We start from the raw sequence: 26495 nt of genomic DNA, 5'->3' as shown, positions 1-26495 counted from the left end.
TTCTCCAGCTGCAAACCTAGGAACCTGGAGGGATGTTGGGGCTATAAAAACAGAAATTGCGGGCAGAGTGCTCATAAGTTTGGCTAATCGCCTCCCAGCCCCTTTTCAAAGTGGCCCTCTAGCAAAACCAGATGCTGACCTTACACACATTCCAGAGCCCTGTAGCAAATGATCAAGCATATTTTTAGAAGAAAAAAGTGATATTCACTCCTTTGTAACACTCTGCACACACACACACCCTATCAACAGTCCATAGCCCCTCTTTTTTGAGTTTCTCCCCCTCGTTCATAAGCATCATTACTTCGGTTCCCTTGCACTCTTCCACCGCTTCCTAAACTACTCTATATCTGCAGCCTCCATGCCAAACTAGAACCTCTCCAGTTTCTAGATGCTTTGAGAAATTCCCCACCAGCAGCAGCCAAAAATAGAAAAAAGAGAGAAAATACTACTTTGATTACAGCGGCGAATCAGGAGCTGTGACCCTCCAGACATTGCTGGACTAAACCTCCCCTTACCCCAACTGTTGTCTAAGCTGGCTAGGGGTTGATGAGAGTTGTCCCCCAACAACATCTGGAGGGCCACAGCTTCCCTGCCCCTAACTTATAGCCATCTTTGCAAATCCACAAGATTCTGTGCAATCACAGCCATTTCAGTCAATGGTAGTAGCAAGGGGGATTTTAGCCCATATAAGTATTTATACAAAGGATGTATTTGTGCAGGTGTGTATCTCAGCCAAGCCTTTCTTTGCCCCTCCCCACATTACAAACCTGGCTCTTCAAAATCTAGGCATTACCTCAGCAAACGCATGTCCTCAAAGCTTTGTTTGCTGAGGAAACACAAAGATAGGGGTAGGCACCTGGCTTGGGGAGACACGAGCTGACCTCTGACCCAGGACTACGGCCCTCCCCCCCCAACCTGCCCTCTTGTTCCACTGGTTGGGCCAGTGAGCTGGCAGTGGTCTGCAAGCTAAAAACCACTGAAGGTTGCTTCCTTGCTAGTTCTTGGGCAAGCAATTGGCCAATGGACACATGGAGTGGGGATCACCAGACAGGAGGGTGGCCACCCAAAAGCTGGATCTGAACCTGCTAGAAGTGTCCTTGTTAACTTCTAACGCCGTCAGAGAGGCTGCAGGTAAGAATGTTTAGGATTCAGATATAAGAGACTGCACATTTCTTTTATTCCTTCGACCATGAAATGACACAAATATGCCTCTAACGCTAAAGCAGGCTCACTTTTCATGAATCACCAGGCTTCCCTGGTGGTTTGAGTTTAAGGTAAGTTGAGAAATAAAAATGGAAGGTTTTCCAGAAACAAAACGAAAGTGGAGAAGCTAGGGATGGGGACTGAATTTGTTATGTCTTAAATTGGGGTGGGGGTGGGGGATTGCAGATATTGGTGTGTCCAAGCATGAAAGGAAAAAAAATACTTATTCTGACTCATGCCCACATCTGAAGCATTGCTAGCTAGGATAGAATCCCAGAATGCAATTTGTGTGCAGAAGGAAAAACAAGCTGCTCCTCACTGAGAGAGGCCTTGCCAGAGTCAAACAGAGATGGGTGGGAAGGGTAAAGAGAAAGAGCTCCCATTCTTCCCCTTCACCATTTCAAGCATATATGGATGCCCCTTTTCTTCACCCTCCCACCTTAAACCTTTGCTAGGGCGCCTTCACTAGAATCTACATCTGGACACCACGCTAAGGACCCAAAGGTTCATAGCTGCTCCTGTCCCAGCCCTCCTGTCACACTGGAATCCTGCCTCTGTTAGAAGAAACCACATTTCTGGCCAAGGTCTTGCCAAGATCCAAAAAAGGAGCTATGTCTGAAACAAAGCCTCGGCTGAAAGCAGTAGCGAGAGCCTCCTTGTTAAGGCAGCCGATGACAAGAGTGAACGAAAAGAAAATAATAGAATAAAAAAGAAGAGTGTTACTGTGGGCCATAAAATGTTTTTCATCAGCTGCTAGAGAACAGTTTGCCTGGCGCTAACAAAACCCTTCGCCCCCATCCCCTGCCAAACTTCAGGCACTGTGGCAAACAAGGCAAAATCCATTTGCCTTCTACTTGGAGCAGGGATGACATGCCACCCTCTTGCCACTTAGCTAAAAATCAGGACATTTTTGCCTGCCAAAGAAACTCTGCTCCATTTTTCAGGCCAATAGATCTGACCAAAGATACCCACAATGTTTATTTTTAATAGTGACAGAATGCACGCAATATAAAATTACTACCTTTGCTTCCTTCGCCGCTGTGTTTATAGTCCTGTATCTTTTGTTGCTCTCTCTTTTCTCTCTTGTCTCTTCAAAAAAGACCAGTCCTCCCTTCCCCTGGGAATCTCTGACGTCCAAGCTAATATTTCCTCTCTTTCTCAATCTTTCCTTTTAAGTTTTGCTTTTTTAAAAGAGAGAGAGAGAGAACTGGGGGACGTCCTGATGTGGGAGGGATATAGAGAGCCGAGAGAATTCCTTTCCGTGCATCCTGTCAAGAGTCACTCTGTAGCCCAGGGTTCTCCCATTGGCTGGCCCAGCCGGCTTTCGCACCACAGGAATGCTGACACACCCCTGTGAGGCACCAGGGCAGAGGGAAACCCACACAAAGGTTCCTTTGCTGTACGAGATGTGGAAAAAGCAAAAGCAACTTCGGGTGGCCGGCTCCTTACACCTCAACTGAGAGTAACTGCCTCTGTGGCTGTGATCCTTTGTGCTGAACTTTGTAAGAGAGCTGCTCAGCACAATTCCTAAGTTGCCCTGGGCCAATTCTGGAGGTCACCAAGAACCAACAGCATCCATGTTCCTACATCAGCATTGTTGTCTTTCCAGCATAATTCAAGGGGCTGCTTTGAGCCTGTAATGCCCTAAAAGGCTTGGGCCTTGCACACTTCAGACTGAGGATGTTCAATTTACAGCTGGCAAGCTTTATCAATTTTCTCCCTCCCTCCCTCCCTCCCTTCCTCTCTCTCTCTCTCTCTCTCTCTCACACACACACACACACACTTTTCAAAATTGTAATCAATAAAATGTTGCTCATATGTATAATGAAAAGTGCAATCGTACCTTGGATTCTGAAGGTTCTGGAACTCGGACGTTTTGGCTCCCAAATGCTGCAAACCTGGAAGTGATTGTTCCAGTTTGTGAACATTCTTTTGGAACCCAAACATCCAACGGGGCTTCTGTGACTTCTGATTGGCTGCAGGAGCTTCCTGCAGCCAATCAGAAGCCACAATTTGATTTTTGAACGTTTTGGAAGTCGAATGGACTTCTGGAATAGATTCCGTTCGACTTCCAAGGTACGACTGCACCGTGAGAATAAAATGATCCGCACTTTAGTAACACAGGCTCTTTTGGTTTTCTGTGCTGAGCTCCTTAATCAACATGGGGACATTTCAGCAAGTCCAAGCTGCTCTTCATGCAGCTCAGCAAAAACCACCACCAGGAGAACATCCAGTAAGACACTCACCAGCTGTAGAATATCCTCATCTTTGGGCATGATGGAGAGCTCCAAAGCATCTTCACTGCAATGAGGAGACAGAATTTTACAAAAGGAAAAAAACAAACAAACACAATTTAGTGACGAATAGGAATTAAATGTATTCAAACCACCCAACCTAACTCCTAAAGTAGGTGGGAGAAAACCATCAAGCATTAAAAGCTTCCTGAAACAGGGATGCCTTCAAATGTCTACAAAAAACACACCCATATAGTTGTAAAACTCTTTGACATCTGCCAGGAGGGTGGCTCCACAGGGTAGAGGTGACTACTGAAAAGGCATTCTGACTGGTTCCCTGTAATTTCACTATTCGCAGTGAAGGATCTGCCAGAAGGCCCTTTGAGCTGGACCTCAGTGTTCAGGCTGAACGATGGGGATAGAGATGCTCCCTCAGATATAAAGGGCTGAAGCCATTTAGGGCTTTACTTGTCTGAATATGCTTGCCTAAACACAAATGTTTTTAGCAGGCACTGAAAAGTGAAAATGCCCAATGCCATGCGGTGGGGTGGGGTGGAAAAGGAAGCCACACCAGGGGGCACCTCTAGCCACCCCCTCATCAAACTGGAAAGCTAATTTTAACAGTTTTTATTTATTTATTGCTGTGTGTTTGCTGAAACTTTAAGTCCCATCCTCAAGACTAAATACTCTCAGGAATCCAAACAATTAAAAGCAAGATAATCAACAAAACAAATTTGATTTTAAACAGCAGACATTAAAAAAAAGCCAACAGAAGCATCACAGAATTAGAACCAAGGCAGCAGATTGAAACCAATTTTGGCTCATGTTTTAAAAAGCAGCTGAGAAAATAGAAAGGTCTTTGGTGCAAAAATAGGAGCACCAAACAAGCCTTCCATAAATGCGGTGCCACCACCGAAAAGGCCTTCCTGGTGGTTGCTAAAAGCCTGACTTCATAAAGGGGAAACACCCAGAGAAAGGCTTCCAGTGATGTTTTTAATGCACAGATGAGGAGGAAGGTGGTCCTAACCTAAACTGTAAAGCAAGGACAGGGAACCTGGTGGCCTCCTGGTGGTGTTGGACTGAAACTCCCATAATCACCATCCATTGGCCATACTGGCTGAGGCTGATGGGAACTGCAGACAAGTGTCATCTGGGGAGGAGGCACATGTTTCTCGTCTCTGCTGTAAGAAGCTGCTTCACACCATGTCAGAAGAGCAACCCGTCAAGCCCAATGGCCGACTCAGCAGCAGCCCCTCAAGACACAAGAGTTGTTTCCTAGCCCTGCCATGTGACGTCTTTCCACGGGAAATGCCAGGGGCTGAGTCTCTGCCCTGATGACTCTTTGACATCACATCTCATGTTTCTTTTACTAGAAGTTACCAGGGGGATGTGCGGGGGGCAGACATGAGTCAGCAACAGCCACATGCCCTCCACAATATCTAGTTAGGTCCTCAGGCCTAGTAACTCCAAAGCTGAGGTGAAATCAAACACAAGGATCTCCCGGCTCACAGCTCAATGCTGCAACAGCCTTCCGCGACCCATTATACTACAACCCCCAGTCTGGCGTCCTGCAGATGTTTTGAACTACAACTCCCACAGCTGTGCTGGCTGGGGCTGAGGAGAGCAGCAGTCTAAAACATCTGGAGGGCAAGGCCACAATACAAACTATTTCTTCAATGAGCAGTCCAGAATAATTAATAGCTGTTTAATCAATCTGACACATTGGCAAGATTGCCTCTTTCCATGAACCACTGCGGCCTGGCCAGGCTGGTCCTAGTTTTGCCCATTTTAAGCTTTGTTCTTTGCACACCCAGTTAATTATTTCCCCTCCCCTTTACCTCAGGTGGAAAAAGACAGCCATTCCTTTCCCTCAGAGATGGGGGAAAATATTTCCAAAATTTCAGGCGTCAGCCCTAGATTTCATGGCAGCCAGGCTTTCAGAAATTTTCCAGTTCCTCACCCCCCCCACCCCGTCAATTCACTCCCAGACAACTGAGAAGAGGGCCTCAAGCCAGAAACTTTTCTTACCAAACTTTTCTTGTAAGGCTTGCAAGTCATCTGACGGGCAACCTTTACGATTGCTTTTTGCAGCTTGTCTGCAGAGTTGTCCTCTCTCTGTGTCTCTCTCTGTTTTCCCCTGGCTAGGTCCCCCCCCCCCTCCACACGCCTTTGATGCTTCTGGGCCAGGCATTTTATATATATAGTTCCTGGCTGGATTGATTTCGTTTTACACGTTCCCTATTCGCTATATTTAGGTCCCCTTCTCAGGTTAGTCTGGCCTCCCCACGTCCCATACGCAATTCTGAAGGCTAATAGATCTCAATGCCACATTACAAAACACGGTGAGGCAGTGCCTCTTATTAGGCCATTTTTTTCTCTTTGCCTCAGGAACAGGCCAAATTTTAAGTGCTGAATGCAGTGCCTCCCCCTGGTCAGGGGAAGTGATACATTTTCACAAGAGCTGTTTAAGAGAAGTGCCTGTAAACATCATCAGACACAGCTAACTTAAGTCACCTGAGGAACTAGAATCTATAGATTACAAGAACAAAACCAGTGCTTTTTTCCCTTAAAAAAAATGTTTAAGGGTACTCTCATTTTGACTCAAGAAAATCACCATTTTATAGTTCAAATCGGGGAAAATAAACACAGTAAATGGAAAAAAGTACAAAGATTCACAAAATGTTTAGGGGTATGTGTACCCCTGCGTCCGCCCCCCCCCCAAGAAAAAAGCACTGAACAAAACTATACATTATAACAAACATGGGATTTGGATTCCTCCCTCTTTGTGCTGACATCACCACACCAATTACCCTGCCCATCAACAGCAGGTGCTGAACAAAGGCGAGACAGGGAGACCGAGGGCAAAAATGTCATTTTCAGTCGCAGCCCCGTGTAGTTCTGCTCTAACAGTATGCCAGGCAAAATGTTCTAGAGCAGGGTTCCTATTGTCACTGTACACAGATTGTTATTATTTAAGGCATGTCTGACCACAGGCTTACAATCTTGCAAGAAACACAATACAAATGAGAAAAGGGAATGCGGAGGAAAGGAAAGAAATTCAGGAACCTAGTTTCCTAGCTGGAATTAAAACCAAGGAGACAGTTCCGGGAGCCAAAATGGCTGTTGGTCCCAGGTGTCTGTCTGTCCCTCTCCCTCAAATGCAGCCTGGTGGAAATGGCTGCTGATGGAAAGAGTTCTGGGAGAGGAGGATTCAAATGGTAGGTTTGTCCCGGAAGGCCCAATGAAGTGGGGGCTCATATGGTTATCACCAGACAAACAACGTCCCTGTGAGAAAACCAGTTGCAGTGCCAGGGGATATAAAACAGCTGCTGCCCGCCTGACGATCAGAACGAGCGGAGTTGAGGTGGAGAAAGCAGAGAATGTGGCAAAGACGACAGACGGATTATAAAGAGCACTACAAGTTGGAGCAATGAAGACACGTGCTTGGGAGGGGTACTTGGGCAAGACGCCCAAGGCAAAGACACTGGCCCATTTTAAAATTGAATAAAGGAGAGACTCATGCTTTTGTGTGTGTGTACACTATTAAATCATTTCAGCAACCATCTGAGTTTATACAGAAGCTCACCCAGAGGGCAAAATACCACCCAGGAATTATATGTAAGATCAAAAGAGGAGCCCTGAGCTGGATCAGACCAGAGGCCCTTCTACTCCAGCCTTCTTTCCTCACAACGGCCAACCAGGTTCCACTGAGAAGTCTGAAAAGTAGGAACCGAACGCAGCAGCATCATCCCAATTTGTGATTCCCAAGAACTGGTATTCAGAGGCTTACAGTGGTACCTCGGGTTAAGAACTTAATTCGTTCTGGAGGTCTGTTCTTAACCTGAAACTGTTCTTAACCAGAAGCATCACTTCAGCTAATGGGGCCTCCTGCTGCTGCTGCTGAGCCGCCGCTGTGCGATTTCTGTTCTCATCATGAAGCAAAGTTCTTAACCCGAGGTAATATTTTTGGGTTAGTGGAGTCTGTAACCTGAAGCATATGTAACCTGAAGCGTAGGTAACCCGAGGTACCACTGTACTGCCTTCGATAGCGTTGACAGAACAGAGCCATCATGGCTACCATGGAAGAGCAGGTTGTAAATGTGTTAAAATAAATTAAAAGGGTGAAGTATCTCAATTAAGCTCTCTCTCAAGCCAAAATACCCCCCCCCCCAAAAAAACCCCACCACCTGAAACGTTTTGAGAAAGAGAAGAGGTAGCAGTTTCAAAGACCAGCCTGTGTTCCTTGTAAGGGGAAAGATGGAGATTAACTCACCAGTTCTGTATGAGGCCGATGACCTGTGAGTAGGTTTTCCCGATGATGCTTTCGCCATTCACTTTGACAAGACGGTCTCCTGCAGAAGAGGACAGGTTAACAGAAAAAGGCCCACCAACACAAAAACGGACAGGAGGCAAGCAATTCAGGATTTGTTTTGCTTTCTTATAAATCTCACCCTGTACGGAAGGCACGGGAGCAGGGAGAGGTTTGTTTTTAAAAAGGAAAGACGTCTAAAATACCAAGGGTCTTTACTGAGGTGACTTGCACCAAGAAAAGCTGGATTTTGAAACCAGGATCGATTATGAAAAAAATATGCAGGTGAGTGACCTATGCATTTGTAGCCACCCATTCAGTCTGAAAGAATGAGGACACCCATGAGGAAAGAATGTGTCCTTGGGGGGAGTCCCATTTAAATAATAATAATAATAATAATAATAATAATAATAATAATAATAATAAAAAAATACCCTGCCCATCTGGCTGGGTTTCCCCAGCCACTCTGGGCAGCTCCCAACAGAATATTAAAAAGACAATAAAACATCAAACATTAAAAACTTCCCTAAACAGGGCTGCAGTGAGCGGGAAAGTCTGAGGGGGGTTCTAAGCACATTTAGGCACTTGGAAGTCTCTTAGTGATCAGGAACCCTGTTAAGGCGAGGTTCTCAGTTGCAGGGATGTTTAGCCAAAACCCACATAGGACCTTGCCCCTTGATGCAGGAGGGTTAGGGTGGAGGCAGCATACCCTCCAGGCCCGACAAACTTTGTGCTCCCATGCTTTCAGGCTGAACAGGGCCATGCACAAAACCAAGAAATGGCTCAGGTAAAAGAAAATGGGTAGAATCAGTCAAAAACTAGCCAGCCAATGAAAATGGATCTCTGGGTACTGCTGCAGACATAATCAGGGGAGTAACCTAAATTGGGGGGTTGCGGCTATTGATTTTAAATTTTATTATTTTAAACCCCCTTATTATTTGTGTGGAAATTGTTTGGATCAGTTCCGTATTTTTTGATTCTTTAATTTATTGTATATGGCTACTTTTGTTATTTGTAATTGGGTATTTTTTTTTCATGTCGTAAGTCTCCTTGAGAGTAGTTTGAACTATGGAAAGGTGGCATCCAAATAAAACAATGTACAGTGGTACCTCGGGTTTAGAACTTAGTTCGTTCCAGAGGTCCGTTCTTAACCTGAAACTGTTCTTAACCTGAGGTACCACTTTAGCTGATGGGGCCTCCCGCTGCTGCCGCACTGCAATTTCTGTTCTCATCCTGAAGCAAAGTTCTTAACCCAAGGTACTATTTCTGGGTTAGCGGAGTCTGTAACCTGAAGCGTCTGTAACTCGAGGTACCACTATAAGTATGTATTCAAAAAGAAGTCCCTTCTCTCACCTGTTCGGAGGCCAGCCTTGTGTGCTGGCCCATCTTCCTTCACACTTTTCACAAAGATGGTGTCCATGGGTTCCAGACGGTTCCGGGAGGGGCCTTAAGCGATGGAGAGAACGCGAGATAGTGCTTTTGATGTTATTATTTATTAAATCTGGATGCCCGGTAATTCAACAAAATTCTCTAGGCAGCTCATAAAACAAAAACAATCATATTAATTGCTTATTATAGCAACAGAAACAGCTTGGCGTAAAACCACGCTGAACCAGTGAGAGCATAAGGTTTATTTAAAGCCACTTTAAAGCCAGCCAGGGATGCTTTGGCCTGGGTGAATGGAAATGTATTTGCTCCGTGCTGAAAAGGCCATAAAACAATAGCCAATCTGGTGCTCCTGCTAGTGTATTTCCACTGTGCCAACCTCTAAACCACCTCCCCCTCTTCTTCAGCAGTGAGTCGGCTGTTGGAAGATCATCTGCTACTGGTAGAATGTCTCCAAGCAATCCTCCCTGAGGAGTTATTCCATAACTACAGTGCCACCACCAAGAAGGCCCTCTTCCTTTGTAGTCACCCACCTCCCTTCACCTCCCTTCTGAAGAGGATCTTCAGGATTGGGTACATACATGTAGGAGGAGGAGAACATCTTTTAAGTGACTTATATGAGCACTTGAAATAAGAAATGCTAGAAGTCCTGATGGCTCTCATACTTATTTCCATGGTCTTCTGTGTGGGAGTGGAATCATGCCCACAAGTCCCAGGTGGTTTGGGAAGTTGCCCATGAGACAGATTCACCAGGGAGCTTAGGCCTGACCTACCATGAAAACAGCCATGGCGTGACACAGTCCAAAAGGATGCACGGTCATATCATCCATGACTACCAGCAGCCCTTGGAGCTGGCTAGAGCACAACCCTCAGTGCCTGCCCCCTTAAAGGATGAGACTGAGTGCAGCTCCCAGAAAAGCAAAATTTTCTATCAAGGATAAAGAGCAGTGATGCGTTCCGACGGCATCAGATCTGCTCAGCTCAAAATCCCGCCTCAAGGCACCAGAGTCGCAGACCTGTCCTTCAACTAGGAAAGGAAGCCAAGAGTGGCATTATTCACTGGAGCTCAGCTATCTGCAGACTATGCCCCCTTAGAGCTACCGTGGAAAAAATCCTGGGACTGCCCTTCAAACTACAGTGCCAGGAAACCCCAGTCATTCACTCAAGAATGGAGTCTGGTTCATTAGAGCAAGTGAGGCGCTGCCCCCAAAACCTCAGCCTGCCCCCATCTGCCTGCCTTCTTATTTGCATCCAGTCCAAGGGGTGGCACTAGTTATCAGTTTCTTCCTCCTCAATCTCATTACTACTCTCCTTGTCAAACTCAGCAGGGAAGGAGGGCGGGTTGGGCGGCAGGGGGACAGACAGAGAAGGCTAGAATTCATTGGCTTTGCCTATCATTGGCTCTGGCTCCATCTACTATTTACATCTCTGTCCTTCACATCTAACAGTCTCAAAGGGCACCAGGCTCCACCAATTGCAAATGAGAACGGACTAAAGCAGCCTCTGCCAACCTGGTTCCCTCCAGATATCTTGGACCGAAACTCCCATTGGCGCTAGCCAGCAGTGATGGAGGAAGCATGCCTTCAGGTATTTGGGTAGCAAGCTGTTTAGAGCTCTACAGGCAAGCACCATCGCCTTAAATTGTGCCAGGAAGCAAACAGGCAGCCAGTGCAATTCTTTAAGAATTGGTGTGAGGATTGCTTGGAGACATTCTACCATTCGAACTGCCCACACAAGACCGAATTTCTGGAGCCTAATTCTGAACTAAACATCTGTGTTATTTTCAAAGGCAGCCCCATGTATAACACATTATAATAGCAATGGCTGATCATGGTAACTAAGCTATCCGTATCCACAACTGTCATGCTATACACTTCTGCCTCCAGTAGTGGAGAATGCAAAGAGGACCTGAGAATCAGCATTTGCAATGCACCACAAAAGTTTCCCTGCCAAGGTTCTACTTTGCAGAGACACCACAGATTTGCTAGCAGTAAGATGCAAAGGAAGCCCTCTGCATGGAGCAAGTTAAGGCAGCCAACTCAGGAAGCAGTTTTTAGGTGCCATTAGGGAGAGCAGAGTGGGAGACACAAAGAACTCCCACAATCCACTGGATGCTCTCCTGTAAAAGCCCCACTGTAATTAACTTCCATTGAGGCCGATGGGAATTCAAAAACTTCTAGAAGGCCACAGGTGCAGTACACAATGGAACAAAAGCCACCAGTATTTTGAACTCCCTTCAGTTTTTACTCTGGAGGCCATCCCTGTCTTCTTCACCATTCACGGCACAGCCATACAGGAATATATTCATTTCCCAGCAAGTTAGGAAGATACGAGTTCAATGAAAGTCTTGTGGGAATGTCTGAGAGGTCTCATACATGTTTTCTTAAAATCCCACGGTTCCTTACAAACCAGAGAGCTAAAAAAAAGTCTAGAGCAAGACAATCCACAACTTTCTGTTTCCATTTGGAAGTCACAATTTAGATGGAACAGCACAGATTGCTTCCTCACTAGCTATTTTGCTGGCACTGCTATTCTTTACACATTCCTGTTTAGAGTGCATGTCATTGTTCGTCTACTGTTCTCAAAGTAATCATTGCAAAGCAGTCTGGACTAGGTGGTCTGTGGTTTATTCTAGCAAGGTACTTCTTTATGTTCTTAAACAATAATGCACACTCAGGATCCCTTAACAGGATCCCTTATGTCTTAACTGTTAAAATATTGTGGGCGTGAATTCTTGCACTTGAAAAGTTAAAAAAAATCTGATTCTGATTGCGCACACAAAAGACTGAATCCCACTCCTAACTTAGAGTAAAAGAAACACAGATACATACCTGTTCTGTTTCCATTTTCTTCCTCCTACAAAAGAGAGAACAGAGAAAATTTGACCACCCAGGATTCCTTAATCACCTCCTCTTCCTCCCTTCCCATTAAAAAAAATCCACTCTTGGTTACAGCCACTAGTGGCTGGATTTTTTTCTTTGAACATAATGAACTGTTTGGCCCTTACTTGGAAGATACTGATTAAAGGGCATATAAACTTGCCCATTCATTCTCACAAAGATTTTACGGCATTACCCCTCATATAAATGCATATATGCTTGTCTATCTAATGCTTCTCCCTTAGGTCAAAATTCCCAAATTGCAAAATGATTCCATTGCTATTAGCAAAAATGTTGATAACAGGCACCCTTGTTGACAGCCCCTGCCCCCACATTAAAAAGCTCTGATTATAATCCATTAGCTGATAAGTTTGCTTTAAGTTTATCATATGCAGCGCCAATTTATGCACCTCCAAAAATATGAGAAACTTTCATTCAAGGCTTTTTCTGAATCCATGGAATGGGAGATGCAGTGAGCCTCCTTGAGCCCTCATGTAACTGTCATGTGAGAGAACTGATTGCCCAAATATGACTACCATTATCTTACAAAATTTTAAGGATTAATGCCCAATGTTTTTAAGCATAAATATCCTGCTAATGACAACCTCACAAAAATTGGGACCAAGTTCAGCAAAATGTTTCACTTTCATTATCTATATCAACAGTTAACTGATTAAAATTTTCATTCCCAAGAACAGATCTATATTTTCAAGTCGTCGTTTTATGCCCCGAAGAACAGAAAATAGATGTTGGGGGGGGGGGGGACACACCCAACTGGTTACGCACTGCCACAACACAGCAAGCTTTTCCTGACTTTGCATGTAGTGAGATTATTAGGGTGGATGATAGGAGTGCAGTTATGGATTTTTCAATATATGTCTATGAATTCCACGTGTCATAGACATACTGTATATGTTCCTGCTCTCGATATAGACCTTTAAAAATAGGTATAAGCTTTTTCACTGGTTAACAATTAAACAGTATAGATTGTTTATTGTGATACATCTTGCATGCCGTTTTCATTTTGAAACGCCTCCAGATTTGGGGGAGGGGGGGAAATAAGCACCACAGTAAAGTGAAAAATAAACTAGGTCTAAGCTTCAATACTCTCACTCTCTGACTATACTGTTTCTTCGTTATTAACCCACCTATCTGAAAAGGTCTCTTCTGATTTTTCAAGTGACTAAATGCTTCAGTTCATTGACTGTGACATGGCTGGGTTTTTTCTTCTCTTCAAATTATAGCCACCCAGTAGCCTTTCATGTAGCTACTGAAGTATTGCTTTGCTCTGATGGTTTATCTGATGGGATAGGAAGCTGCCTTATAGCTAGGCATTGGTTCATCTAGCTCAGTGTTGTCCACGCAAGTGGTGTGCAACCTATCTCTGATTTACAGCCCTTCCCATATATGACTAGGCTATAACCGCATCTGCAGCTACAACTGAAGGCTAGTTTTGGAACTATTACTTTACATATTCCTTCTATTCCTAAGTGCCTAAATGAATAAGGTATACTTTATACTGAGTCAGTCCACTGATCTATCTTACCCCAGTACTCTCCATTCTTGACAGGCAATAGTTTTCATAGATCTCATGCAGGGGTCATTTCAAGCTTTGCTACTGGAGAGCCTTTTAACTGGAGCTGCAGGGGGCTGAACCTTAAGCCTCCTATTATTATTATTATTATTATTATTATTATTATTATTATTACTACTACTACACTGATCTCCCACTTTTCCTCCAAAGAGCTCAAGGAGGTGTATACTGTTTGCCCCCTTTCCATTTTTTCCTCAAAACAACCCTGTGAGGTAGGTTAGGTTGAGAGGCAGTCATTGGCCCAACAGTGAGCTTCATGGCTGTGTGGGGATTTGAATTCTGGTCTCCCAAGTCCAAGTCCAACCCTCTAACCACTACGTCCACTAGGCTCTCATGAAGACTCTGCAATGCTCTGTTATCTCCACTAAAGAAGTTCAAACAACAAAGGTCACAATCTAGCCACAGTTAAGCACTTCCAAGCCACATTGGTTAGGCGGCCTTCTCTCCTGTAAACGAAATTGCTTTCAATGGATTGCACCTTAAGTTTAGCCCCTTTCCCCACAATGTTGAACCACAGCTCCCCTGGCAAAATTCCCATCTTAGCAGGTCTTGTTTGTCCTGTTGCTTTATAACACCATGCCATACATATCCCACCTCCAAATATTTCCTGTAATTTTCTATCCCATATGTAAACCTTGGCCAGCTTTGCTTTTAAGATAGTATCAGTTATGCTAAGCATAAAATTACATATAATGCAAAGCAGCCCTGAAATAGAATAGCTAACCACTGCAAGCACATGATATGTCCTGAGGGGGGGGGGACCCCACAAACACCTCTTGTCTAGGGGTGGGGATGAAAATCTGCCTCCCCACAACTCACTTGACATCCTCTCCGAACCACCAAACATCAGTATGAACCCAGTTTTGCAAATGCACGAACAGCTTTTAAATAACAACAAGAAAAATAGGAAGTAGAATAAGAAGAAGCATGGCTACAAGCAACTTATCCATTTGCATAGTTTAATTTTTAGGGCAGACTTAGTCCTATCTGGACAGAGGGTTCGGATTGTTATGGTCACGCATGGCGCTGGGTAAGTATTGAACTCGCAACAAAGCAGGTCTCTCTGTTCTTTGCTGTAAGGTCCTTTCCCAAAATGAGTGCAAGATGGGTGAAGAAGCAAACCCATTCCTTTCCAGCTGACCCACAAACAAGATTCTGCAAAGGGGCACACAGCCAAAGCTTGGCTTGGCTGTGTAGCTGATGACGTGTCACAGCTCTTACAGGAGGAAGCAGCAATCCACCTCCCATTTCTTCAGTATTCAGGACCAAAGGACACAGACCAGGTTGGCCAAGTCCCCCCGCCTTGCCCCACCTTACTGACAATCCTTGCAGTGCCCCTTCTGTGCTGATCAACCTGCATTTTTTGCTGAAGGATGCTGCCCCAAGATGCCCACAGCTGTGAACTTTTTAAAAGGAAAAAAGGTTGCTCCCAGCACTCCCTTTCCCTTTTTTGAGAATGTATACCCCACACTCAGTATTAGAACTGGGTTTTTATTTTTAAATTTTTTTTTACAGAGTTTCAATATGAACATAAACATAGACTTATATCTGAGAAAGAGAGATGTCGACAGACAACCCCACTACTCCAAAAACTCAGATTTCTGAATGATCTCTCACTCTTTACATATCCAACCTACCACTGCAGACCCTTCTGCAGATATCATCTCAACAGGTCAGTTCTGTACGATGTAGAATTCAGGTTTTTCATGTGGCAGCACTTACCCCTGTGGATCTCCCTCCCGTTACATATTAGACAGGTGAGGTCTCTATCATCTTTTAAGCAGCTCCTTAAAAGAGCTTCCTTTCCCAATAAGCCTTTTTAAGTGGAGATCTTTATCCCAGTCTCTTTGACTTGAAACTGTTTTTATATGTGTTTTTATTGTTGTTTTTCTTACTGCAAAAATTGCTTGGGGGAGGTTTTATGGGAAACGATTCATGACGGAAATAATGAATAAATAAAAACCCACATAAACACAAACACATAAACATACTTCCCAGGACTATTTGAGAGAAGTGCCTTTTCTGGGGAAGGCAGGAAAGAGCTCACCAGCACGTACTACTAAACGTAACGTGGGAATCATGGTGCAGGGGTATTTTTAATAAAACAACTTCTCGTGCATAATGAGGATCGAAAAGCTCAGCTACCAACCAGGTCATTCCTCCACTGCCCCCCTACACGCCCAGCACTTTCCACCAGTTGGGCTCCCCAGCATTAGTGCTGCTGCAGCCACACACCTCTCTCTCCCCTGTTGCTTGCTCACAAATGGGCTTAAGTGGCAGCAACTCTGTAATGGGAGTCAAGTGGTCATTCAGCTCCCAGCCAAACACAACGCTTCTGCTGCTAGATATGCCTGCACATGTGTGCAACTAGAAGGAGGGCAAGTCTGATGGCCACAACCACACCACAACTAGAAGGGCTCAAGTGATGGCAAGGCTCTACAGGAGTAGGCAGTGTGAGCCCCAGTGGATTCTCCAGGAGAGTATGGGAGGGGGTGCATGCAAAGTGCTGAGAGCTGATACCACCCCTGAGAACTGAAATGTGCACTTGTGTCATCATTTTTCGATGACTGGGCAGGCAACAGTCTTCATGCAAAACAGCCATTTGTGTGAATACAGTGTTCAGAAAGGGTAGCCCAAGTTTATTCAGTATTATGAAATACCTCTCTATACACACATACACACACATAAAGAGAGAGGGAGGGAGGAAGAGAAAAGTAACAGTAGTGGTTACATCAATCACTCTAACATATTTTGGCAAAGGAAATAAAGAGAAAGCTCTCCCCTGCCTATTATAGTGAAGACGTAAGTTAAGGAGCCACACTGCTGCATTCCCAGGCAGGATGGAACTCAGCCTCCCATCTCATTGGACTGGTAGGGTGGGAGGCAGGGAGCCTAACACTAGGGGGCGCCAGAGCCAATGGCAGGCACTAAATCTAGTTTCATCCTCCTTCCTTGCTACTTGCACAAGGGCAACATTGTGAAAAAGGAGGGAAACGCTGGAAGGTAGGGCCAGATCTTGGAGTGGTTTTAAGTAGCCAGGTCGCTGGCTCACTGAGAACAGACTGGGGCTGGTGGAGAAGTGCCCCCAATTGACCTGGTGGACCAACTTCCACTGAGTGGGGGGGGGGGGGAAGTAGCAGCTTGCTAGCTTTCCTTACACATGCAGTTTAACCTTCATCCTAACAGAGACTCCCACGGCACTCTGAATTATGTATTCGTTCTTGTTCATGGGTGTGAATGTCCATCTCCGGAGCTGCAGCAGGAGAACCACCTCTGAGAGAGAAGAACAAGGAAGGGCCTCTCCCCAGGGCCTGATATCACAGTGTCCCCTTGTCTGTCACACAGGACTGGAACAAAAACACCCTCCTGCAACCCTAACTCACTCCTCTCCTCCTCTGAGCATTGGGTCTTGTCAACTCACATCACGCCATGGCGAAGGCAAAATCTCAAGGACAGTCCCTCCAGCCAGAATTCACTCGCACACAACCCCATGCACACAGAGGCCCTGGATCATAATTAAGGCACTAAATATAGCTACGTATGAAGCTACTGACTGTTCCCAGTGAGACAGAGGCTAGCTTGCAGCATGGGGTGGGGGGTTGGACAACTCTTCTAGGCTCAGTAGGAACATGCAGAGAACCACTTCCATCCCCACCCCGATGGTGCTCGGTGGAGGTTCCAAGCAGCATATTATCTTTCCCCTTCAGACTGCAGTTTGACTCGCTCGCAAGAATCACTGGGGGCTGTTTGTTCTGCAAACTTCCTTTCTATTTAGGGCACATGATTTGTGAGGATTCCTTGAGATGGCACAGGTGGTTATAAGGACATCAGAATTACATTCTGTGTGCTATCCAGATCTTAAGGAAATGAGCCCAGTTTTAACAAGCTCTCAGAAAACTTTTAAGAAATGTTTGGAGGGTTTCCCCTTTGAGAATTCTGCCAGGGGCATAATATTAAGGAACCCCCCCCCATCAGCCCTACCCATCAATTCTCCCTCCCTTCTTCAAGGCTTGCCCTTGTCAAACAAGGGCAGCGGCAGACAGGGCTAGTGATAGTGGTTGCATCTTTAAGGCTGGAACCTTGTGCAGAGCAGTGGCTGCTGTTGAAGAGCCTGGGAAACTGAGTTCCAAATATGTTCTGTCTGTGGCTCTTCTGCCAGGAGAGGGCACCTACTGTTGCTCTTCCTATCTTCCACCCTACCATTCCTAATGGGCACCAGCCTCCACTGGTCTATCCAGAATATATCCTTTAAAAAAGAGAGAAGGGGGGGGGGAAACTCTTTAAAATCATGAGCTGCTGTGTTTGAAATATGCAAGTCAAAGTGACTTCTCTGATAAAACCAAATAAATCAGAGCCCCCAAATATCAGAGCAGAGACTTCCACCTTTTGCCGTCTTTCAATCCACAAGTTGAAATGGAATATGTTTTGAACTATCACACTTTGCTCAAGCAGCTAGGTACTTCCAGAGATGGCTTTTGCCAGCAGAGGGCTTCGTTCTGCCTTATCTGGCTGACCTCACCCCAAACTCCCCTGACCGGACACAAATGACCTTTCTGATGCTAAAAACTTCCAGGTCAGGGTCAGGCCTCCATTTGAGCAATAACCCACCTGGCCTTGTGCTTGAACTTCCCTCCCTCCCGCCCTGCCTCAAGACTTTGTCCCAGATCCCCCGGATACCCAAACCAGCTGACACTTGGTCTCCACCCAGCCCCAGCTCTGAATCACCAGGAACTGCAGCTGATCTGTCTTCCTGGTGTTTGACCCAGCTCTAATCTGCTTCCTGTTCGGCCTCCTTCCATACCTTCAGCCCATTCGTTTGCACTCTGGCAACGACTCCCATTATGGCTCAAAGTAGTGCCTTCTGAGAGTGCCATATTCCAGTTTCCCAAAATTTGTATAGGTTAATTTGCATCCTGCCTCTGCACGCGGGAGGTTACCTGCAGTGCCTAACTCCCCTTGGGGCACAAGGAGGCAATGAAGTCATCTGCCAACGGTTGCCAAAGAATGCCTGGCATGGAACACATGGTTCCCTGCTCCCTCCCCAGTGAGTCACCTCCACCGAAACCCAGCCCCCGGACCTGGCGCCCCACCCTGCCAAAGCTTCTTCTCCTTGCCCTGGAGATGGGGATGTCCCAAGTAGGCTGCTGAAATTCCCCTGAGGGGTTTTGCTTCTTTGCTTTGCTTACGCCACCACATGAAGAAGAGTGGAATGGTGGTGCCAAATATGAATTTTTAACGCAATGAACAAAGCCAAAGTACACGTAAACTGCATTTGCTTACATTCATCTAGCGTTACCTTTGGCTTCCCTCCCTCAAGGAATGTCTTCTCATTCTGGAGTTATATGGCATTACAATCTCCATGGAATATGTTTCTTTGCCTACTATTCTGCTAAGCACCATATATACTGATGGCACTCTATAAAACACTAACAAAAGATTTGCCGTATTTTTTGTTCTATAAGACTCACTTTTTCCCTCCTAAAAAGTAAGGGGAAATGTGTGTGCTTCTTATGGAATGAAGGCTGCGCAGCTATCCCAGAAGCCAGAACAGCAAGAGGGATTGCTGTTTTCACTGCGCAGCGATCCCTCTTGCTGTTCTGGCTTCTGAGATTCAGAATTTTTTTTTCTTGTTTTCCTCCTCCAAAAACTAGGTGCGTTTTGTGGTCTGGTGTGTCTTATAGAGCGAAAAATATGGTAAAGGGTTAGCATTCGGTTTGTGAAGAAGAAAAGATCAGCACTACGCTGAAACTATTTGCAGCTTCTCACAAATATTTCGGCAGTTGAAAAAACCCACCCTCAACCGTCTCCTTTTCTGGGTAACTTTTCAACACTCTGCAAAAATTCCACCAATTCGTTTACATTGCCCATTCTTGACTTCAGTTCCCAAATGACTTCACTTGTGCAAGTATGATTGGCTGTGTAACACGGGGATGTCACACATTTCACTGCAGGATCCCTGATTGGTTGGGATAACTTGCATGATGCAGCTAGGAAGTAAAAAAAGAAACAGCCATCAAGAGAAAAACAAATGTGCCAGAGAAGCGGCTGCCAGGGAAAATGATGAAACGAGACATGACTTTTTTATAAAGTGAGTATCTGCACACAATGCTTCTGAAGAAATATTTTGAATTCCTTGAACTATTTTTGACATGAAAACAAAAGCTGGAAATTTTCTCATAAATCAGGAGCCCACAAATATACTTGCCAGATTGCCAGTGGCAGACCAATATTACAGTCTGGCAAGCACATCACATAAGCTTTTGGAAGAACTTGGAAACGGAAGAGCCTTCAAAAGTCCAGGGCAAGTCCAGGGTCAATCAAGCCTCCAGCCACATTCTGCATTGGAAATGCACTGCTGTGTCTCAACATCTCCAGAGCTTGTCATGAAGTCAAACAGAAGACCCCACCCCTTCTCCAAAACCGGGAAAGAGGTGAGGCTGGTATTGACCACAAATTTTGTCTGACTACCAAGGCCAACCAGAAGTTGTGCTCCCAATTCACATATGCACTCTGTGGTTTCTATCATTCGCTCAAGGAGCGACAGCAAACCAAAAAGATGTCACTAGGGACTCTGCCTTCTCTTTTGACAGCAGCCTGCTCGCCATTCTACCAGCTCCATCCCATACTGCTCCTGGAGCTGCCACAGCTCAGTGATCAAGCACATTTATTTAATTCCTTTTTCGGACCACCGTTCTAACAAGGCACCCAAGTTTCAGCTGCAATTACTGCACTTCATGGGGTTGAAATAGAGGCCTTCTGGGTCCCTTCCAACTATACAATTCTATGACTAAAAGGTCCCAAGTTCAGTCCCTGGCATCTCCAGATAGAGCTGGGATAGACACTTGCCTGGAACCCTAGAGAGCTGCTGCCTGTCAGTACAGACAATACTGAGCTAGATGAAGCAATGGTCCAATATGGTTAAAGATAGCTTGCTTTGCTCTACCCTCCCTATACCATCTTACTTCAGCTCCAACACCCGCCTAGCCTTGCTAACCCTCCTGCCTTGACACCAGATCCATCCGAGATGCCTTCAACACCTTCTTCCCTTGCGGCCAGCTGCTTTGTTGTTCTGACCTCACGGAGTCCCTGCTCAGACTAGGCCATTACCTGCAGCTTGGACGGTAAGCCTATCTGTCTCCACCTCCCAGACACTATCTCCCTTTGTGGCTCTGATCCTGAGCAGTACTTTACTACAGACCCGGATCAGGACCAACAGGCCACTTATTGAGTATCTTAAAAGTTTCAGGGTACATGTCGTAGCAAGAACGATCCCTAATGCATGATCTTGGTTGTGGGGTAGAGAGAGAGGGACCAGCAGAGGGAAGTGAACAGAGCCAACTTTGGCAGGGAGAGGGAGTGGGGGCAGCCTTTTGTCCGAACCATGAAACACAACAGTCACCCTTTATACAGATGAAGCTGACACTGCAAAAAAACACACCCAACCAGCGGGGACAGACCGGGAGCGGTTTAATGCATACCCCCACCCCATCTCCTCCCGCCAACCCTTCTGCGCCTTTGAACTTATCTGGCAAAGAACCCATTTTCCCTTTCTGAAATGACAAAAGAAAAAAAGGGAGGGTGAGGTCTCTGGTCTGCGAGGGCCGGAAAGCTGGCTCTCTCTTGCAGCGACAGTGCTTCCATGCCAGACATTTCATCAGAATGGAATGGGACGTCAGCAAATAGCTCCCAGGAATTTGGAACTGCACTCGGGGTGCGTGTTGGGAATGCGCATGTGGAGGAAGGGATGTCAGTTCCAACTTCCAAAGATGGAGGTCAGCCCAGCAGCCTCCTTGATATTGTAATGGGTATCAAGTATTTACCCCATGTTGGGATGCTACTGGCCCCTTAAATAATGGCGCCTCCTTAAAACTGGGCGGCAGGCTCTTCAGATTCAAAAGGGAAAGGCCACACAGCTAGTTGCATTATCTATTGCTTAGGGCAGGGCAACCGGGGGATTTGGGTCAATGAGGAATCCCATCTCAGGCAGCAAATTCTGTAGGATTCCAAACCCAACAGTTTCTGTGTTTGAGGAAAGGAAAGCTTCTGGACACTCAGGGAGAGTAGAAGCGAGCTTTACTTATGCACATCAGACTCTTAAGAGATCACCCGCAAGAGATTAGGTATGAGATGGAATAGCTTTTAAAGGAAAACAGAGAACTCAACAAAAGTTATTTTCTGAAAAAAGAAGGATCAGGAAAGAAAGATCCCCTGGAGGCTGACAGGTAATAATTTTAAAAGCTGTTAAATTTGTTAGCAGCTGAATTTGCTTTGGGCAGTTTGTAGCAAACTTGTGGAATGTGCAGCCACGGAGGAAAAGTATAAATCAAAGAAGAGCTCAGCAAAGTTGTGCGGGTCAAAGAGGATCAAAGTCTAAAAACAAAGGATGAAACCACCACATCCAGTCAGCTCATCAGAAATTAAAACAGACCCAGTAGTGCTGGGAAGGGCTAGTGGTCAGTGGCTCAACATGCGCTTTTGCATGCAAAAGTTCTCAGGTTCAATCCTCAGCATCTCCACTTAGAGCTGGGAAACACTTTTTTGTGGTGAAGGGATAGCTCAGCCAGTAGAGCATGAGATTCTTAAATCTCAGGGTCGTGGGTTTGAGCCCCACATCGGGCAAAACGTTTTTTTGGTTGGATGAACGTTGTGGTCCCTTCCAACTCTACAATTTTATGATTCTATGAAACCTTGGGGAACTGCTGCCAGTCAATGTAGACAAGATTAGGCTAGGTGGAGCAATGGTCTTGACTCGGTGTAAGGTCTATGTTCTTAATGAAATGTCAGACAAGCTTATGCATCACCTAGCACAGCCTTGCCCTACCTGGGGCTGCCCAGATGTTTCGGAAAACGTTGGACAACAAAAGATGCTCTCAAGGAAATCTTAAAAAAAAAGTTGTATAAACACCAACAACTGGGAAACACTGGCCTGCAAGCACTCCAATTGGAGAACAGCCTCTATGAAAGACTTCATGGACTCTGAAGATGCACAAACTCAGGACGAAAAAGAGAAACAAGCTAAGAGGAAGGCATGTTTGGCAAACCTCACCATGATCAATTCCCACCCAGAAACCTTTGTCCCCACTGTGGAAGGATGTGTGGATCCAGAATTGGCCTCTACAATCACTCATGGACACACTGTTAAGACCACATTCATGGAAGATAATCTTACTTGGCTAAGAGTGATCACTAAGGAATACATATGCACACAGGCAGCACCATACATGGACGTTCCCTGCAGTCTCCCATCCAGCTAGTGACAACACCTGGACTAGCTTAGCTTCAGCAAGGTTACTGGACATTGTGCCTCCAGACTATGCCCAGGATCATTATAAGACACACCTCTGGAATGAACCCTGCCCAGTCTTCAAACTCAGAATGGACATTACCTTCACGTTGGAATGAACTGCTGATTCTGGGGGGTAAACGATGAAGTGCCGGAGGGTGAAGCCGTAACCCCCCTGCAAATTCTTGTGCAGCACCACTGTCTTCGGCCCCACCCAGGGGAAGGACTCCACAGGGGGGGCATTGGCGTTTGTGGCCGTACCATCTCTCTGGCCCAGCTTCGGCTGTCAATGAACAATAAAAAGAGGCAGGTGAGCAAACTATTACATTTCAGCTGGAATTTGGAGCAGGATGAATAGCCCCCTCCCTCCCCAATCTCTCTCTCACACACACCAACCACATGAACAGGTGTTTGGAAGGACCTTTCCAAAGAGGATGAGGATAAAGAGACTGTCAAAGTTTTTAAAAGCCTATAACCCTGGATATTCCCTGGAGACCATTTAGTTTCCCAGAGGGCTTCAGTGTCTCCTTCCTGATGGAAGGCAAGCTTCACCCTTTGTCAACAGACCTGGACCGCTCTCAAGCTGAGAAATCTCAGCTGGAGACAGACTACAGCTTTTCCCCAAAGTGTTGAGAATGTAATGATAAGAGGAATTATGCTTCTCATAGATACACCCCACTGTTTTATGATTTTTTTCCCCCAATGAAAATGATCGTCTTTGAAGAGTGTCAAGTTGGACAAAGGAAGGATATAAATGAAATAAGTAACAACATACTGTATAGCATCTGGCGGATACATGTTTCTTTGCATTGCTGCTGACAAAAATCACAATGAAATATATTTGACTAGAGACGGTAGCAGAGCAGAAACAAGTGCGCCTCTACCACACCAGCTTCAACTCTCTTAAAACTGATTGTTTGGCTGAGGAACCAGTGAGTTACTGGGTACAATATGCACTCAGTCTCCAGAACTCTCTTCAGGCACAGAAGGGATGTGCAACATCAGTCTCTGATTGGCGAGCTATATGAAGTCTCTAGATTTGCCAGGCCTGGTATAAGTACCAGAAGCCAAGCATCTTGTCTCTGCTTGATCCACAGCATCTGGCGCTGTGACTGCTGAGCAAGAGCTAGAGATAGAAACTGTTGTAGACTCCCCAGTATGCTAGAACAGATTGAAGAGTATTTGCAAGTGTATGGAAAGGGAGAAAAGCCATGTTAGATTATACGCTCCGCTTGAAAATTGGGTTTGAACACTTGGGTTTTCTTTCAGTGAAACCAGTCAGGGGTCATTGAAGTTTCTTGAAAGCAGAAAATAAGCATGGGATCTTTTTTTATTCATTGGTTTCTCCTCTGTATTCAGCAGACAATGTGTACATACTATATCTTTAAAGCACATTCAAGGCACATTTACTCCCTCAAATAATTCTTGGTGCTATCGCTTGTTAAGGGCTGATGGGAATTGTAATTCTGCGATGGGAAAACTACAGCACCCAGAATTCTTTGCGTGAAAGGACGTGCTTCAAAGGCACTTTAAAGGTGTGATGTGTAAGCAACCATTTCACATTATTCCACCAAACACACACACACACCCCGGCCCCAAAATTCATTTCAATTTTCATTCTTGAAGGTTGGAAGGAAAGAGAAGAAGTTGCACTGAGGTTTTCCTTCCCCCATTTCCCCTGGAACAAAGCCCTAACTGATCACGGGGAAGTGGAATGGGAGGGGGGAAAGGAGGGAGAAAATACCTTTGAGTATGTGTACGAGGAAAGGAATGCATTTTGAACTTTTTCCAACACCTGCACCTCAGCACAACCCTTAAAAAACGGGAGTCCTTTGAAAAAGATCTCCATCATGGTTTAATTTAGACAGGTTTCAGCATGAGACAAGAAGCAAAAGGAGAAGGATTTCACACTATTTGCAAGCTATAGCTCCTTGAGTTAACCACACTTCCAATTCTTACTGTAAAAGCCTCCCTACCACCAGCGCATAAGACGTTGACACAGCAAGTCCACATGGGAGCTTCCCCCTATAACTACATTCCATTGGTAACCCAGAGGAATGTAATATCCAAGTCCGACATGTAATCTTAAAGGCTTTCCATCTCCCTCCTGTCAACCCCTGTGGGATGCCCAAGGTTTGCAACATGACACTCTATACTTTAGAAGGGAATTATGCACCTCTCCGTCTCGCCAGCTCAAAACCAGATGGCCTTCAATTGCTTTGGGGCTTGCAATAACTACACGGGAATGAACAACAAGGCTTTATAATATGATGCATTTGCAGCCAGAAGGTCATCTGGGCTAAAACAATCAACAATGGCATCAGGAGAGATAGATGATTAGATAGATAGATAGATAGATAGACAGATAGATAGACAGATGATAGATAGATAGATAGATAGATGATAGATATAGATAGATATAGATGATAGATAGATATGATAAAGAGAGAGAGATGAGAGAGACAGACATACAGACACACACACACACACACACACACACCACTTGAAAGCAAAAAATCCTCAAAGAGGTTTACATAGTACAAGAAGGCTTATAGGCATGTATCAATGAAGCTGTTTGGGGCTTCCACATGGAGAGCTTCCACACAAGAGCTAATGAACAGATTCTCTCAACCTATGCCTAACTGGCTACTCAGATGCTGGCTGTCTTGCCTCCAGCAATGGGACAACAGACCAAATCTTGGTGTTCCTCCACCATGAACAAATCCATAAAATTATTCATATTTGCATGGATTTTTGTATTTAACATAATTTATTCTGCACAACATAGGCACTGATCCCTAGAAAATCATGTTGAATGCAAATTTTGGCTTTCAGAATTGCCACACACAACTCGCAAGCCTGTCTTCACAATCCTAAAGACTAGAAACTCGCTTCTTTCTTCTTCTTTAAAGCAAAAGCTGAAATTCTTGGGAAGATGAGTTGGAAAGCCCATTACTATCGTTTTTAAAGTATATCACCAATTTGCCCTTATTTTCTACTCTTGTGCTCATAGAATTGTGCAATCTACAGAGTTGTGTTTACAATTAATGAAATATCTTATTATAAAGTGGTTAAAAGAAAGATCAGTTAGCTGATCGATAGCTCTACCGGGATTGTACTGCTCTGTAAACAGATGTTCTAGCTATGGACTGAGAAGGTGCCAGCAGCATAATGTTGACCAATGGTGCAGCTTCAGTGGTGGAAATTGAATGTCAGTTTACAACTAGAAGAGGAAAAAGGGAGAACCTTGTAATGAGCATGAGCAGAGCAGAAACTGTGTGCAGCTGAAATGGAAGGAAGGACAAATCCACAAACATCTAAAGAGGCTATTTGTCAGCCTACCAATGACACTGGCTTTCCTATCTCCTCCTCTCTCTTTCATAGTGTTTATGTCCCTGAAGGGAAAGTCATGAATTTACCTTCTTGAATGCAGGAGGAGGTAAAACCGGAGTTAATGGGATGTTCCTAAGAGCTGCCAAAAGGCAGAGCAGCAGAAAAGAAAACTTATTATGTAATTTCACTTAGCAATTACTTAGCCACAGGGGCTTCTTGCTGCTGCTTCTGCAGAGCAAAACAATCCCAGAGTTCTCCTTTCCCTCCAGCTCCT

At 45.2% G+C, this 26495-nt stretch overlaps 1 protein-coding gene across 6 annotated transcripts in view; it reads right to left on the bottom strand.

Annotated features, from left to right (window-relative positions):
- Window positions 1–26495, bottom strand: part of ARHGAP23 (Rho GTPase activating protein 23) — a 164851-nt gene that overhangs the window by 44333 nt on the left and 94023 nt on the right. For 5 of the 6 annotated variants that reach the window (XM_080979247.1, XM_080979244.1, XM_080979246.1 and 2 more), the window contains exons 2-6: window positions 22992–23171; window positions 11964–11988; window positions 9100–9192; window positions 7711–7789; window positions 3450–3504 (exon numbers count right to left, since the gene is read on the bottom strand). In XM_080979247.1, the coding sequence (XP_080835373.1) occupies window positions 3450–3504; window positions 7711–7789; window positions 9100–9192; window positions 11964–11988; window positions 22992–23171 (432 nt within the window). Of the gene's footprint in view, window positions 1–3449; window positions 3505–5465; window positions 5593–7710; window positions 7790–9099; window positions 9193–11963; window positions 11989–22991; window positions 23172–26495 lie in introns of those variants that run through there. The other variant, XM_080979248.1, reaches the window with a different exon arrangement.

The sequence above is a fragment of the Podarcis pityusensis genome (assembly GCF_964106645.2).
Source record: "Podarcis pityusensis genome assembly, chromosome: 13".
Classification (NCBI taxonomy): Eukaryota; Metazoa; Chordata; class Lepidosauria; order Squamata; family Lacertidae; genus Podarcis; species Podarcis pityusensis.
Note: the sequence above shows the minus strand (reverse complement) of the source record. Positions and strands in the feature narration are given on the sequence as shown.